A 17274-nucleotide genomic window follows, 5' to 3' on the forward strand; every position below is an offset into this window, starting at 1 on the left:
GCTCGAAAGGAGTAACAGCACAATCATAGGCGGAGTTTCACTTTTATGCGTGGGGGGGCACCCACTGGCAGACGAGCCACGAGCACTTTTTTATGTTCTAAATTTCATGTAGTTTAGTTATGTAACATATTCTACATTTAAAAATTTATTTAGAATGAACAATAACTGCTGTACAGAGAGTTAAAAAAAAAAAAAGAAAGAAAAAAAACACACCTAATGCAGAAAAGCCGCCTCTTTTTCCGAATTGCGCAGATGACCACTATCTTTCTTTCATCTCTTCTGATAAATTTTCAGTCAAATCGTTTTCTGTGTGCTAGATCAGAGCTAGAGCCCTGCATTTCAGCCTAGGCTCGACGGACCCCGACTTTTTTTACGCCCCTCGGGCTGGGCTTCGGGACAATTTTCACATCATAGTTCAGACACGGGCAGGGCCTCGGGCCTGTTTTAGGCTTCTCCTTTTTTTTATTTTAGACATCCATCAATTAGTGATGAAAAAATTGCCGCAATGGTGGAAACAACACGAGACCGAGCTACCGAGACTGTCAAGAGCGGCTCGACAGTGTTTAGTGTCCAGCAACAGCAGCAGCAGCATGTACGGTGTGTGCCGTCAGCGCAGCTGAACAGTTCTGCGTTCAAATAGGCTTAAGTTTGCCCCAAAGCATCGGCAAAAGTAATTACCATAAATGCGTCAGGGGGAAACAGTAAGGAGATATTTTAATTATTTACTAATAAACTAGTGTTTTCGGAGTCGGTGTCGCAAAGATGAAGTTGTCGATCCTAACTCGCCATCTCTTCATTAGACGCACCTTTAGAGAGAAGTGCATCTTTACGGATTATGATTATAATGAAAGAGTTTTGGTTTTTGATTTGTTTTATTTCGTTAAGTAGTAATTTAAAGCTTTCTATAGATATATTTATCATGTCTGTGAGGCATGTATTCGCTGAGTTTCCGTGCCTGTTAAAGACGAGACGGCAGAAAGCGCATTATGTTTGATTTCTTTATTTTATAAAAGCACAACGTTTTGTTGATATTGTGAGTGCACACAAATAAAAGTAGACCCTTTACAGTTACGAATGATGTATTACTCTTACCTTTATGAGCAAAAATGACGGTGTATCCACTGAAAAAAAACGCAAGTGATCGCGCTGGCGTCTCTATGTCCCGCAAAGCGCGCTTCAGCTTCCACTCTCTGCGCAAACTATTGGATACAGCACACATTTATCTAGGTTTAACGTTTAAACATTGTTATATGCTTGAACAGTTTTATAGCTATAGATTTTATTTTAGTCAAGTCATGATGATTTGAGAAGGCTAAATTGATCAAACATATGCTCACTGTCTGCCGCTTGGTCGTTACTTTAAATGCGTAACGTTAATTAGGCTATGTGAGTACTGCTCATGTCTGAAAATAATATATGAAAAACAAAATTATTTTACATAAAAACATTAGGCTATAGCTTATATTTATTTAGTAAATTTTTTTAATTAATGTAAAAACTAAAATGAATTGTAAAACTGAAAGTATTTTTTTTTTAAATTGTGTTCAGCATGGTGGGCTGCATTTGAATTCGTGACAGGCCGCATGCGGCCCGCGAGCCGAGAACCACTGGACTAGATGCTCAAAAACCACCCAACATTGCCTGATGGCCAACTGTTGGCTTTGTGTGTCGTGGGCTTTAAGCGACTGGAAAATCTACAGATCTCTCAGCAAAGCACCACGGGTGGATATACACAATTTATCAACACAGCTTCTAAAGACATTTCTCAGATCTTGATTTTTAGTGACCATAGATGCACTCCCCTTTCAATATATTCAATGTGTAAATAAATAGACAGTTTGGATCAATTGTGTGCCTGAATGGCAAAGTGCTCACCACGCCGGGAAGACAGCTCTCCACTTCAGGGTTTGGCCCATCACTGAAGTGATTGCCATGGTTCCCAGGGGAACCAGTGGAGGAGTCTGAGGAGCTGTCTGGACTGGAAGGCATATTGGCGCTAACCTGGGTGAGCTTGGCTGTGATGAGCTAGAGAATAAAAAAAAAAGCACTCTTGTAAACTATAACATATCCTGTTCATACGACCTCTACAAAAAGTGCTGTTAAAAGTAAGGCAAAAGTTGCATGGGCGAAATCCCCTAGATGCCTACAGTTTTATCTTTGAGGTTTAGCTGCCCGATTAGCTTCCTGTCATCTGCTGGGTCAATGATCTCTCCCCCGATGAACAGCTCAATCTTGGTGTGTGTGCTGTTGGCCTTTATTCGATTCAGAATGCAGCGTCGCACAGAGCCAATTGTGTCATTGGTATGTGACCAAATATCCAGATCATCAACCTGTCGGCCTTGGTTTGGGAAACGCACAACTAGTGTGATATGCTTTCCTCGGAAAGCCCTTAAAATGAAAAAAAAAAACATTTAAATAGAGTTTATTAGAATCTGGCCACCATAGACAAGCAAAAAATACAAGTTTATTGAGTTAATTAAAGACAGGTTTGAATGGGTTTACCTGGACATGGGCAGGATAGTCCTCTCCTCGTGGTAGTCACTGTCACACTCGGTTATATACTCCCTGAGCACCGTCAGTACTCTCACCATGCGGATGGCCTCCTGTCTGGCACAGTTAATGCTGTCTTTATCTCCATCCAGCACACACAGAGTGTCATAGGAGGCTTTGAGCCGGTCAAAGCAAGACTGAATAAAATCCTCATGGATCACTACCTGCAAAGTCATTGACATGTTAAAAACTAACTCAAGAGCAGCCCAAAATTTATTACAGCAAGTGATATGCTTATCCACTGTATTATTACCTGATTGGCTTGTAATTTTGGTCCGAGGTTTGTATAAATCTCTTTAAGCAAGTCAATTGCTCGGCTAGCAATATCATCACTTCCTTGAATCACAACCTGTCAAAGAAAAAAATAAGGAAAATAGATGGTTTGAGCTCAGGCTGACAATTAGCTTTAAAATACTTATGGTGACACTGAAAATCACCTGGTGATATTACAACAACATATATATAACTGTGATGAGGTCACCCAAAAGTTCCATCCAAGGGCATATTTCCAAATTTTCTACTTGACATTTTGTTAAAATACATTGACTTATTACAAAATAACCAACAGGCTAAAAAAAATGAAGGCATTTGAGACGGGTAATATACCAGAACAAGCAGCTCTAAACATATCAATGAAGGTCCAACAGCTATAATTGACTCTTACCCTCCACAGGTAATCCAGCCCTATCAGCTCCAAGTCATCCATCATGTATGCCCGGCGTTTTGCCACCAGTTTGCCCTCCCTGCAGTTGACTGCCTTGAAGAATCGTTCAAAGCATTTCATCCCGTTCTCTGTCAGCAGCGAGGGGTCAAGCTGCAGTACGTTGTTCTCAAAAAAGTCCTTGTTGATGTCAGGGTCAAGGTCGGGTTCATCCCCCATGAGTTTGGAGTACCATTTGAAGCAGGCCTCCCGATCACACAAGAACACTGCGTTCTCAGCCAGGCACTTCCAGATCTGCTTAGCCTGAGGTGCACACAGCCAGAGTTGCCCATCTTTCAGTAAGAACCTGAAGGATGAGGATATTTAATAATTAGTTATTTAGGGGGTCTTTAGAGAGTCTAAGAACTAGCAGTTTTAATAATAGACCTTGTGGTGCAGACCAAATCCATTTGATGACAGAGCTTGATTGGTGTGAAAGCTGTTTTCTGAAATTAGGTGCACACCAAGAAATTGTCTGTTCCTTGGTGTACAAGAAATTTACCATTGATGACAAATAAATAGCCTTTCATATTACAATAGTCTAGAACATTCGGTGTCTGTTTAGTTTTGCTATTACAATCAAAAGGATAGAAACCAGAGTAAAAAAAGTGAAGTGAAAAACACTTTCCATTTGTGGCACCTTCATCACCTAGCTACAGTGATAAACAGCTTATTCTAGTACACTGTAATACCCATGTTGATGACAAAAATGAGTAATGTTTAGAGCCAAATAAATTGAAGAAAGTAAATAATGGAATTGAATTTGGATTCTGCAATCTAAGCAGTGTATAGGAAGGTTGTTTATAAAGTATAAATACCTCAAGAAATTGAGCCGCTCCTGGACCTCCTGAACATGACTATACCGACTTCCTGGCCTAACCGTCTGGGGATCAAAGTCTGTGTGCTCTGATAAAACATAAAAAGTTAGCACTGGCAAATGTTTAACACTGTGGGCATAAAACTAAAAATAAATGTTAAAGAGGTCATGACATGCAGGTTCAGATATTGATGTTTTTTTTGTACCAAAAAAAAAAGCCCAATATTTATTAAAAACTACAATTTTCCACCCTCATTTTCACTCTCTGACGAAAAACAGAAGTGAAAGGGATGTTACCTCTTGTAGAAATGGAAGTAAACACCCACTGCAGTGATTTGCTAACTTAAATCGAACCCTATCCGCGCCCTCCTTTACAGCATGTTGTGTGTTTTGATACTCGAGATAGTAACAGGGTTCCAGACAAAAAAAAAATTACAAATACATACATATATACAGGAACCATTGGCTCTTTAGTGCCAAATAATTTTTTAATTGCCACAGAATAAACATGTTTTATTTCTTTCATTTTTTTTTTTACTTTTACATTTCAGTCATATGGTCATGGGTTTATGTCTCCCTTTACAGCATCAGCATTTTAATCCATCTTGTACATGTCTTGGGAACTAAGGTTCACTTAAAGTGGGAACTGCTCATGCCACATTAAAGAGTGCCAAAACGTAATTATTGTTTGCATTTCGTTATGAACTTGGCAGAATTTTAAAGCTGATATTACTTTTACATTTCAGTCATATGGTCATGGGTTTATGTCTCCCTTTACAGCATCAGCATTTTAATCCATCTTGTACATGTCTTGGGAACTAAGGTTCACTTAAAGTGGGAACTGAAGCGCTAAAGCGATCGCTCATGCCACATTAAAGAGTGCCAAAACGTAATTATTGTTTGCATTTCGTTATGAACTTGGCAGAATTTTAAAGCTGATATTTTGTTTAGTAAAAGGTAACAGAGCACAAAGATTATTGCGATTATTGGATGGCAAATGCGCTACAAATAATATGAAGTTCACACATTAACAGAACACAGCATATAGACTAAAGATCTTGATAACAAGAAGCCATATTAGTATTGATTATAAACTAAAATTGTTAACAATATTGCTAATGTCCACACAGCTGACAGCTTCACCTGTCGTAGTTTGTTCAAGTTGTGCACGAAATAGACACTGCTTTTCTGCACTTTTACTTCGCACGTCTCCGTCATTTTCATTCTTTCTCATGCTCCCACAACTGGAGCTGCTTTAGCAGGTGTGCTGTCAGTGCTAGGGCTGGGCGATATGGGCAAAAATTCATGTCTCTGTATTTTTTGGCCGATTTGCGATATATGGTATACAGTTCGGTATTTTCGTTTTTGTAATTGGATCAGTATTATGTATTATCAGTATTACAGTATTATCAGTATTATACAATATACAGTATTATCAGTAATATGTAATCAGTATTTAATATATATATTGCACTTACTGCCCAATGTTGTCGAACAAAACAATACATATTAAAGGCTATGAAAACAAATAAAGTGAATGTAATTATGTAAGCCTTTATATTATGTGCAAAGAAAGGGTTAAAAATCATATTTCATTGCAACGCTTTTAAAGCGGAAGTTAAATTCACTAAACTAAAAATTTAAATAAATGAGAAAAAAGCACAGAGTTGTGTTAGGCTATTTTGATTATTCCATTAGTCACTTTACAGTCAGTGCTATCATAGAAATAGACTTACTTGTAGGTTTAAAATTCTACACGTCACATTTATTGTCTGACTACAAATATTTAGTATGAAATGTATATTTTAGTCAGAATTATCGTGCTCCTATTTAATTGAGCTCTGTCTGTTTGGCGCGCATGCTCGCGGCGGCACTCGTTCACTGAAGTCTGTGAAGTTTAACGGAGAATCCCAATCAAAACATTTACAGATGGAGAATATACCTGTGAAATGAAAGATATGCATTCAGGAAGAAAGCACATCTCAAACACATTAAACAGTGCAAGTAGCCTAGTGTCTCTGTCAGCCTTTCTGTCAGAGCATATGAAGGGCCGAGCCGCTTAAACTGTCTTACCAGTTTTTTTAAAGGCCTTAATATAAAGCTCGTCACATGTTTAGAACAAACTGGATTATGCACTTTCTCCGCAGCAGCTCAGTCTGTGTCCTTCACTATATTTTCAGATGCGCTCGTATCTCGATATAAATGTATTGCCTCATATCGAATCGCTTATAAAGAAAATATTGATATATCATACAAACTCGATATACCGCCCAGCCCTAGTCAGCGCTGTTGTTTTTTTTCCATTAAAACTTTTCTATGCATCGTCTCAGTTTATTACGTCAACATAAAAGATGTGATCTCAAAACAAGCAGGAAAAAAGTATCCTGCTTCAAAAAAGTAGGAAAAAAATATCACTCGCAAATTTATATTTTTGGTTGCAAAAGCAACCATTTTAGGTGCAATCTGGAGCTCTGGGCAAGCACTGTGATAAAGCTGTATTTGCTGGTATATGATGTATATTAAGGGGCGTGTCAAGGAGAATCACGATCTCACAATTCTCTCTATTTCATAGCCACACGTTTCAAATGGGTAGAAAAGAATAATACTTTGTATTTTGAGCTCTGATTCTTACAGTATGACTTTTTTGTAGAGTAACCTCTTATATGTGTAAATATCAAACACATTTTGATTCTCCATTTCATAACCCCTCTAATGAATAAAATAGGTATGTCAATATATACAAATAATGTTAGCCTCACAAACCTTTCGAGAACTGCCTCATATTCTCCATGTATGCAGACAGGTTCTCTGCTACAAGAGTGACCAGTGCATGGTTGTGCTGCAGTTGGTTGATTAGGTCATGTCGATAGAAGACATGTGGGCTCCGCTGCGTTTGACTAAAGTAAGAAAGAAAAACACATGACTGAATTATCCTTCCCATTGTAATATCTTCATTATATTGCAAGTTCTTCAACTAAATTGTATGACAATGGGCTTTTTAGGTATATAGCTAATCGAAAGCTTAAATTTACATTAAAGAAGCAATATCCCGAGACCATCACAGCAAATGCAGAAAAATAATTTTTCATCATATTAAACTCATTGCATAAGGTGTTGGAAAGTATTGGAAAATGTGAGTTCAGGCTTCTGCAATTTTATTTTCTCCAACGGACTCACACATTTAAAGCATCCCAAAGGAAGAGCGCACTAAACCCAGACCTTATACCACATGCCAAGAGTATGCATTTGTAGGTTTATGAAATGTAACCAACAGCAGCACTCTTCCTCTGAGAAGCTTTATACGCATGAACCTCGTCCACTGGCACTGATTGGTGATTTGATTAGATGGTGCAGGAGACACCAAGCAGATTTTCATAAATTACAGATTTACTGAAATCCAAAAGCAAACTTTAGCTTTGAAAATAAGTTATAATAATGATGATGATAATATTTCCCAAAATTGCTGTCCACTTACCCCTCTAAGCTCTTTAGTAAGTTAATAGGTATTTTCTTTCTGAAAAACAACAGGGATGCGTACGATACATTTGCTACATTTACATGCTCTTCCTACAATGTGTGGGTAAGTTTTCACGTAAATATTCCTTAAATATGAGCAAAAATGTCATTGTTTCATTTATTTTTGTGTACTAAAACAAGTATCAATGTAATTGATGGCTAAAGTTGAGCTGCATTACCTTAAATTCTGGGGGGCTTCTCCAAAGAGGCTACAGATCTCCCGTATTTGCTTCAGTGCAGGAATCACCCATTTGTCATTAGTTCTTAATTCTTCAATGAATCGGTCTATCCACTGCATCTTCTGTGTGTCCCTGTCCTACAACAGTACAAAAACAGTGTTTTTAATTCAATGTCCTCAACTGTTTACTCACTCTCATGTGACCAAAACATCGTATAAAATGACTTTTGTTTAGCATGGAAGAAAGAAATTCAGTCCGTTTTTCAGTTTTAATTTTGAAAGATCAGGATACCTGGGAACAGCTATAGTCCAAAATCTTAATATGAGCACTAAGGGCCTGGTCCATGATATCCACAGGAACATCATCACTATGGGCCAAATTCCACAGTAGATTGAGTACTTTGTGAGCCATCACACCATCCTTGTCATCCTCTGCCAGTCGACGAATCAATTCCAGTAACTTCTCTCTCTGCTTTTTACTTGCATTAGTCCAGCTCTCCTATAAACCATAAAATGATTCCTTTGAGGACAGAGATTCTGTAATCGGTTGGAATGCTAGTAAGGCATACATAAAAATGCCTATAATACATGGTCTCTACATTAAGACAATCTTTTTTTATGCATAAAATTGAAATCGCCAGTTCATTATGAATAACCTTGAAGCAGTCAAAGAGATGGTCCAGCTGTTCAGGTGAGAAATCCCATGCCAGCTTTGCAAGAAGATCATGAACGTTCTTGACAATAGCCTCATGTTTCCCTGCCTGAGGATATAGATACCATTATTACAATTACAAAACCTGTTTGAATGACAAGATGCCGCAAAGTTTACTAATAAAGCATAAATTCTAGAAGGGCTGCCAAAGGTAACATGCTAACAAATTTACTTAATTTAACATTATAGCCATGTGATTATGTTGATTGGTTAAAAGTGTTTGATTGGTAAAATTGTAGGTATTGTATGGCTTTGCATGAATATCTAAGAAGAAAGAATGTAAGAATGACAAACAAACACAACAAATTATACAATATACATTAATCACAAAGAAACTTGAAACTTGAGAATGTCTCACTTGAGCGGCCCAGATGTTGTCCAGGTCCTGAAGCGTTAGGGCCTTTTCTTTGATGACAAATCGCAGGATCTTCTCCAGTTTCTCCACATATTGTGGCTGATGAAGGCTGTCTCGCAGCACAATAGACAAAATATTGTTCTGCTGAATCCATTCCTGTGGGAAACAAATGCATGTTCAGCTAATGTGAAGATACAGATTTGAATCAAAAACTTTATTTCGATTACCTCTAAGGCCTTCACATACCTAAATAACACACCAAGTTTTGTTAGCTTAGTATATTCAATGATAATAACTGGAGAATGTTACAAGCTATTCGGTTAAGTACTGCAGCATGACTTACTGCCATGCGTTCTGCTGTCAGCCACTCTTCCTCTTCAGGATTGCCATGACGATGTGTGTAGTAGGAAACACTTGAAATCACCTTGTTCACTTCATTTAGTGCATTCATTTTGCCATTAAAAGAAGAAATCTGCAATAACCTGTAACAAAAAAGGTCAATGATCAAGAAAAATCATTTCACGTGCTGCATAATGTCTAGTTTTAGCTGATGTTCAGCTCACCTAAGAATCATTTTTAACCGAAATATCTCTAAATTCTTCACTGTTTCCTCTTGTCCTGGTACTCGAGAAGCCAGGTTCTTCAAAGATTTGATTATCATAGACAGGGCATCGTTTTTGGCTTCGTTCTTTGCTTCCTTTTTCAATTCCTCATCTGTGAGGTTTTCTAGAAACTGGGGAACCATTTCTATGATGGGAAGGAAGTACTTCTTCACTGTGTGCAAAGTGAGAAACTCATAGCACTGTCCAAAAGGCCTGCGAAACGAACAAGTAAACCAAACCTTATTAAAATAAATTCCAGGTTCCAGGCAAATAAGTTAAATATGCTTCACTTCTTACTTAATGAGTGCAGCAATGATCTGAACATTCAGAGCTTGGCCACTCATGGATCGATCATGCAGAATTTGAAACCCGTTTAACGTGCCAAATTTGTTTATTAAATCCACCAACCAGCCCTGCAGGAAACAAATAAACAGGAAGTTTTCTTTGAATAGACCAATACAGCAAAACTAAATAAAACACTGAAATTAAAGCTGAAGGCAGCTTCATAAACAGGTAATTGATGCATTTAACTTCATAAACATAACATACAGGTTAAAATGTATATGAATGCATAAGAAGAAGAAAAAAAAAAAAGTAGTAGTGTATATTTTAGGTGATGCGTGACTAGTCATAATTTTCTTTTTACGCTTAACCATACCAAAACACTAATTTTATTAATAAAGTTCAATAATTCATAAATTAAAGACATCATTAAAGTCTGGCACAAACACCCACTCACCTTAGGAGAGCGAGGGTCAGGTGGACGGGCAAAAAGCTCATCCTCAGCTAGCTGAACCCCAGCAGGCACCGTCTCAGAGGGTCGAGTACCATTGTAGATGTGGAACTTACAGTGGGGGTTGGTGGCCATCGCCAAGAGTTCTAGCAGAGGGAACCAGTCCTGAGAAAGCTTGCTCACACACAGCTCCACCAGTCGGTGGGCGTTATTAATGATGCACCGCTGCAGAGAGAATGAGACACAGATCGACATGTTAGGCCAAACACATACCATCCTAAAAAAGTATCGAGTATGTTGTGACTTTAAAATAGACTGAAATGCAACCATAGTTGACGCACTTTGATTTACGTTGAGAAGGAAGTCATAAAATGCCAAACAAATCATCTATATTTGCAGTGCCATTGAAGCTGATCCTAGAGCAGCCTTGGAAGAGCTAAAACAAGCCTCATACGAGAGCGATGACTCAATGCTGTGTCCTAATACTGACTCTGTTTTACTGAAAGGAGCTCTTTGATCAAAGCTTTGGCATTTCAAATCAAACAGCCAAATTAGATGAACGCAACCAAAATAAACATCGTTTCTTCACAGTCGCCCAAAGTAGTAATCAATACTTGAGAGGACAGACCTGACAGCCAAACGGTTAGTAAAACCCTTTAATGTGCAAACAAAAAGACAAAATGTGCTGCTGAAATGGAAGAAATTATGAAAATGGCACCATCAAGCAGGTTGCAGGACTTACATGGATCTCAAATTTCCATCCACTAACAGCCTCATCTGTCAGTATTTTCGTAAAGGATATTGTCAAGCCATCTCTGAAAAACCTCTGGCATGCTTCACACTTGACATCAAGTCCTGGTGACAGAAATGAAAGAACAACCTATCAGAACCTGACATTTACACAGGCTGAAGAATTCCTTCAAGAGCAAAAGTGAAAGCTTAATATGACGCAGATAAAGGTAAGAGTGCTTCTGCCACTACTCAGCAGAACAATTGATGAAAACAGCAGGAATATTAAATGATGAACAAGACCTAAAAATAAAGCATTACCTTTTTTACAAAGATCTATAGCAGCTTCAAGAAGAACTTCTAATTCACCCTTTGGTAAAACTGGAACGACCCAGCGAGGTCTGTACATCAAAAGAAAAAAACATGATCAACATAATACATCGCTGATCTCATTATTAGCGATTAGTGATATTATATTAGCGAATAACAGCCTAAATAAATGTCTTTCATATCAATATCCTTGTAGTTCATCTGCAATGCTTCTGATTTCATTATAAACATAATTCAACCAAATATAGGATACGAGCCCTAACCTGTTGATCATGTCATCCAGCTTGGCCAGTTCAGTGTGGGGGAAAGCTGGCTCCTCCTCCTCCAGGGGAGTGGGACTGTCCCCCTGACCCTGGTCATCTGGTGGGCTCACTGGGGAGTTCTCGTTGGATGAGTTGGGAGAGGATGTCTGCAATGCAAACAGTTCACAGGTTTAGAAAGTATGTGATATGAAGATAACATTCAGGGTCATTACTATAAACATGGAGAACAATATTAAGTGGCCTCATAAAACAAAGTCTGCCACACAGGCTGTAAATGATGACATGAAAAGATATTCACCACATTTAATTTCAGTAAAGCATTGTATTTAAGAATTAAAAAAAAAATCTGTCAAATAAATGCGTTTTTTTGTTTTGTTTTTTACTTTGAATGCCGAAAAAAGTCTCATGTTTCCACAAAAATATTAAGCAGCACAACTGTTTTTAAGATTGACAACAAGAAATGTTTCTTGAGCGCCATATGAGAAAACCATTATTTTAAAAACTGAAATAACATTGTTTTACTGAACAAACTCGTACACTACAGTGTTTCCCCTGCCATTATTTAAGGTCAAGTTAATTTTATTTAATTATACTTTCTCTATAGCGCCAGATCACAACAGAAGTCATTTAAAGTTACCTTTCTTTTAGAACATGTCTATACCTTGTTCTCGAGACTATATTTTCCACAGTTGTTGATGAAAAATGATATACAAAAATGGAGTATATTAAAATATCTCCATTTATTGGGTGAACTATCCCTTTAATGTCTCACTGAGCTAGACTTTTGACTATCTGCATAATGTATGGTCAACTTTACAGCATTTCCTGTACTGTCCAATTAGAAAGGAAGAACGATCTAAGAGTAATGCAAAAGCAAACACAATGTGTGGCTGGTCGCTTTACATGACATTTAGTGGCAGGTAAACCTGAAATTAATGATAATACAATATGAGGCCAGAGAGAGCAATACGATGCAGCAGAATGCTGTGAACAACTGTCAGACAACACTGAAAAAAAAAAACAAGGAAAATGTTTATCTCTTAACCAAATGCCATGAGTGCAACCATAAAAAAATATTTCAAAATATATATATTTTGTGACATGATACAGGAGAGGTGATTTTTTTTTTTTTGGTTCGTCCTACAGTTACCTAATAACATTTCCCTCTGTTGACATCTGTTCCTTCCTGGGCAGAGCACAATACAATACAATTTTCAAAGACAAATTATAAATGAAAAGGTGTTTTTATTATTTCTCCAACAAAATGCTGAACATTTCTTTGTGAAATTGAAATATGTCAAATAATAAAACTAACAAATTTTTAAACAAATCCCAAATCAAATAAATAAATAATACACATAAAATAAATCTCTTCATATAAACAAACTAAGGCTTTGGCTGTGCTTTTTCCATTTAAAATCAGAGGCAACCACTGCATTTTAGTCATGATCCAAACAAAGATGCTAACAAAATGCTGAACATTTCTTTGTGAAATTGAAATATGTCAAATAACAAATTTTCTATAACTTGACATTTTTTAACAAATCCCAAATCAAATAATTAAATAATATAAATCTCTTCATATAAACAAACTAAGGCTTTGGCTGTGCTTTTTCCATTTAAAATCAGAGGCAACCAAGGTTATTTTCATAAACGAAAACTAAAACTAAGACTAAAACGATTGATGAAAAAACTATTTCGTAAACTGAAATAAAATAAAAACGTCAAAATATTTGAAAAACTAAAACGAAACGAAATTAACAACAGTTATTGAAAAACTAACTGAAATAAAATAATTATCAAAAATAAATAATCGTTTTCGTAATCATTACGTTCTCACCCCTTGGTGCAGTTTAAAGCCTGCACGGGTCCTGCACGGGACTGCAGCACTAATTTAATTCTGTACCAGACCAAAACCGTTTGACAAAGACCGCGCATCGCGACCCGAACCGCACTCGCATTAAATCTATTACATCAGGTAAGCAAGATTATTTATTTTATCATGTAACACAAGCAATCAAACCATCATCAGGCATTCCAAGTTGGTGCTTTTAAGAAAAACAGACATGCAGCGCAACATGATAATTAACAGAAAAAAATATGAGAACGTGCATCCTTTCTGAAAACAATACAAAACTTTTGCATCTTGACAAAACATTTTTACAAAACATCTTGTGATCACTCTGCCAGGCTTTTGAACAAATGTGCATTGGCTAAATCACATCATACACACGCTTATAATTCTTTATAAATGAAAAGAACATTCGAATATAAGCCTTTACTGTTAAATGCGATTGCCGTTATTATTGAATTTCATTAGTCCCAGATGATGGTTAGTGATTAGTTTGACAGCACGGCTGTTAACGGAAAAGTGAGCAAGACACCAGTTACAATATCATGATTATGGTTAAATAAGGAAAAACATAACCAAATCAGGCTACATTTATTTTCATACTAAATATCTCAACACGCATCATTGGATATGACATTAAGCGCAACTTGTGTAGATTAATTTAGTAAAAAAGGCATGCCTGCTTTCTGTGGCGTATATTTGTATACTTTTACTATCTAATCAATCATGCGTTAATTTTGTGTCGCTATATCTTTGCCTCACTAAGGTTAAATTATGCCTACGTCTTTCTTTGGCCTGCGCCATGGAAGTGATCTGTTAATTCTGATAAACTTTAATTAAAACTGAAACTAAACTATATAAAAACTTGTTCACAAAATAAAAAACTAAACTAAAACTAACAAAAATATGAATGAAACTAATAAAAACTAAACTGAATTTTACAGCAAATTTGAAAACGATATTAAAATAAAACTAATTTAAAAATTCAAAACTATATTAACCTTGGAGGCAACCACTGCATTTTAATCATAATCCAAACAAAGATGCTAAATACATGTTATTTAGATTGCAATTAGATTGTATAATTTCGAAATTTGAAGCAAAAACAGAATGGTCTGATTTTAGCTTTGTGAATGAGACATAAATGTCACTCTCTGACAGCAGGTGGCGCTTATGGAACAGCAAGTATTTATAGGCTGCTGCCCCTTTAAGACCGAATGCACGGATCCAATATAATGATGCACTTGAGATTTCTTTCACCACTGTTTAAGTTCACTTAAGACTTAACCGACTGGGTTTACGAGAATACGTGCCGAGACAGTTATTTTGAGATAATTTTGTGTGTATGTGCTTATTCAGATGCAAGGATATGCGAAAGAGGAATCAATTCTGTGTACGCGCATTGTCTGAAACGCGGCTCTCTGTGTGTGCAGCTCCAAATGCGAATTTTATATCACTGTTCAAGATAGCCCATCGGCCAGGGCGGTGATACATTTTGATAGCCCGACTGGAAAACAATAGCCCTTTGCGAGCCCTGGTAACAGCAAAAAAGCAGTTATGTTTCCACAGGGATCAGAATGGTAAACCCAAAATGGAGCACTGACCTGGTTCTGGGGCAGGGGTGGCTGGGACTGGCCATCCGGAGCCTGGCCCTGACCATCATTCCCTCCCACAGGGGAGCCACGGGTCGTGGCCGTCATACTCGACACGGGGCAGATCTTTGCAATCTTGTCTGCTTATGTCGCTGGCACACAAGAAGAAATCAGTTTCTCCTTAGGAGCGACGGAGAACCGGCACACTTCTGAAAGTGAAAGCACCACCTGGGGGACTGGATAAGTTGCAGAGACCATTGCATAACCTGAAAAATAAAGAGACTAACATCAGAATCTTTAAAACACACCTTTTGACAAATTATTTTACATTACTTTCATGATTACTGCACACAGAATGTTTTAAACCATTTTATAGAGACTGCGCTTACAAAGAGCCCATGAAATATTTTAGAGCCGAGTAGAACTAGAAATAAATTTAATTAATATTTTAATCATTTCCATGCTATGCCCAGGCTTAGACATCATATGTTTTTATAATAAAATCAATGTGAGCGTACTTCCTTTTCTAACATATTTCCTAGTGACCAGAAAAAAAGGGGGTGGTATTTGATTTTATCTATCGGGAATTGGATTGTGAAAAGTAGGTGTTGCACATAGGAAGAGAGCTAGACCAAAGGTGAGATAACTAAAACAATGCCTAAATAACTGTTTGGCTATTGGTTGTCACAAGTAAGGCCTAAGTGACATCAGCCAAAAAAGGAAAAGGAGGAGCAAGTTTTCACATTATGATTCAAAATCACAAAGACAATTTTTTTTTCTTTGGAACAACATGGCACTGATGAATCTTGTACAACAAAAAAGTAACCGGTGCCATTTTGATTTTAAATTCAGGCTTACATTTAACTATTCACATATAACACACTTTATAATTCCATTTGTATATGTAAATTATTTTGCATAAAGATATGTAACATTTCATATTTTCACTGAGTTCAAATTAGTTTGCTCCTAAAACTGAAAGTCTGACATTTTTCATATTTATTGCACAGATATGGTAGCACAGATTCGCTGTTCAGAAACAAAGTTCAATTTCAAAATGATAGTTCTGATGAAGATTCATTTCTAGTGGTCTTATCTGGTCATATATTGCATAACAATCACTATAAAACCACAAGATATATAGTTCAAAACATGTAGCAGAGGTTTTACTTATATACTGTATCATGTTGCAAAATGCATTAAATCATAGCATACAAAAAAGGTCTGGTTAGTACATAAATACAAGGCCAAGTAAAGAAAAAGCATTGCAGAGCACACACTAGAACCGATGAAAATTTATAGATTTCAGGAGGAAAACCCTGAACAGAAACAGTATTTTTTTTGTCAGATGGCCTCGCATGTCTCTAAATGTAAAAATACATTTCATTTTTATTTTTTTTTGTCCGGAACTTTGCTTGGAAGAAAATAGAGGCCGTGCCTCTTGCAACTTTAATTGAATAACCCTGACTTATATCATAAAGAAATACTTTATTTGTATGGTTTGATTTGTATGGAAATACGTGTCAAATATTTTCTTATGTGTCATGGTAGATTGGACTCTTATTATAGAATTTGATTACAGAAAAACTGTTTTGAACATGGTAATGGATTAAAACATACAAGTAACAGGCTGGATGTACATTAAAGGGTTAGTTCACTCAAAAATAAAATTCTGTCATTAATTACTCACCCTCATGTAATTTCGAACACGTAAGACCTTTGTTCATCTTCAGAACACAAATTAAGATATTTTTGATGGAATCTGAGAGCTGTCTGACCCTGCATAGACAGCAACACAACTGAAATGTTCCCAAGTCCAGAAACGTAGCAAGGAGATGGGTAAAATAATCCATGTGACATCAGTGGTTCATCCGCAATTATACGAAGCTACAAGAATACTTGTTGTGCACGAAAGTAAAAAAAAAAAAAACTTTATTCAACAATTCATCTCCGCAGCATCACCCTGGTGCCATTTTGGAGAGTATCCACTGAACATAAACAGTGTATGCTGTTCTGTGTCAGCTGCGTCACACGGATACGCTGTTTCTGTTCAGATCAAATCACAATGTAGGAAACCGATCCGGCGTGACGCAGCTGACACAGAACAGCATCTTTATTCAACAATTCATCTCCGCAGCATCACCCTGGTGCCATTTTGAAGAGTATCCACTGAACGTAAACAGTGAATTACTGAACGTAATTGCGGATGAACCACTGATGTCACATGGATTATTTTACCCATCTCCTTGCTACGTTTCTGGACTTGGGAACATTTCAGTTGCGTTGCTGTCTATGCAGGGTCAGACAGCTCTCAGATTCCATCAAAAATATCTTAATTTGTGTTC

At 37.0% G+C, this 17274-nt stretch overlaps 1 protein-coding gene across 1 annotated transcript in view; it reads right to left on the reverse strand.

The window, feature by feature from the left end:
* Nucleotides 1-17274, reverse strand: part of LOC107595873 (probable ubiquitin carboxyl-terminal hydrolase FAF-X) — a 42711-nt gene that overhangs the window by 22805 nt on the left and 2632 nt on the right. The window contains exons 2-20 of the mRNA XM_016286459.1: nucleotides 14942-15195; nucleotides 11486-11631; nucleotides 11214-11293; nucleotides 10906-11018; nucleotides 10170-10388; nucleotides 9728-9843; nucleotides 9392-9643; nucleotides 9172-9310; nucleotides 8832-8984; nucleotides 8418-8522; nucleotides 8054-8260; nucleotides 7763-7899; nucleotides 6831-6964; nucleotides 4069-4156; nucleotides 3215-3557; nucleotides 2804-2899; nucleotides 2503-2714; nucleotides 2148-2388; nucleotides 1788-2025 (exon numbers count right to left, since the gene is read on the reverse strand). Of these exons, the coding sequence (XP_016141945.1) occupies nucleotides 1788-2025; nucleotides 2148-2388; nucleotides 2503-2714; nucleotides 2804-2899; nucleotides 3215-3557; nucleotides 4069-4156; nucleotides 6831-6964; nucleotides 7763-7899; nucleotides 8054-8260; nucleotides 8418-8522; nucleotides 8832-8984; nucleotides 9172-9310; nucleotides 9392-9643; nucleotides 9728-9843; nucleotides 10170-10388; nucleotides 10906-11018; nucleotides 11214-11293; nucleotides 11486-11631; nucleotides 14942-15037 (3115 nt within the window). The 5' untranslated portion in view covers nucleotides 15038-15195. The remainder of the gene's footprint in view (nucleotides 1-1787; nucleotides 2026-2147; nucleotides 2389-2502; nucleotides 2715-2803; nucleotides 2900-3214; nucleotides 3558-4068; nucleotides 4157-6830; nucleotides 6965-7762; nucleotides 7900-8053; nucleotides 8261-8417; nucleotides 8523-8831; nucleotides 8985-9171; nucleotides 9311-9391; nucleotides 9644-9727; nucleotides 9844-10169; nucleotides 10389-10905; nucleotides 11019-11213; nucleotides 11294-11485; nucleotides 11632-14941; nucleotides 15196-17274) is intronic.

This window comes from Sinocyclocheilus grahami, unplaced genomic scaffold (assembly GCF_001515645.1).
Source record: "Sinocyclocheilus grahami isolate Dianchi unplaced genomic scaffold, SAMN03320097.WGS_v1.1 scaffold209.1, whole genome shotgun sequence".
NCBI lineage: Eukaryota > Metazoa > Chordata > Actinopteri > Cypriniformes > Cyprinidae > Sinocyclocheilus > Sinocyclocheilus grahami.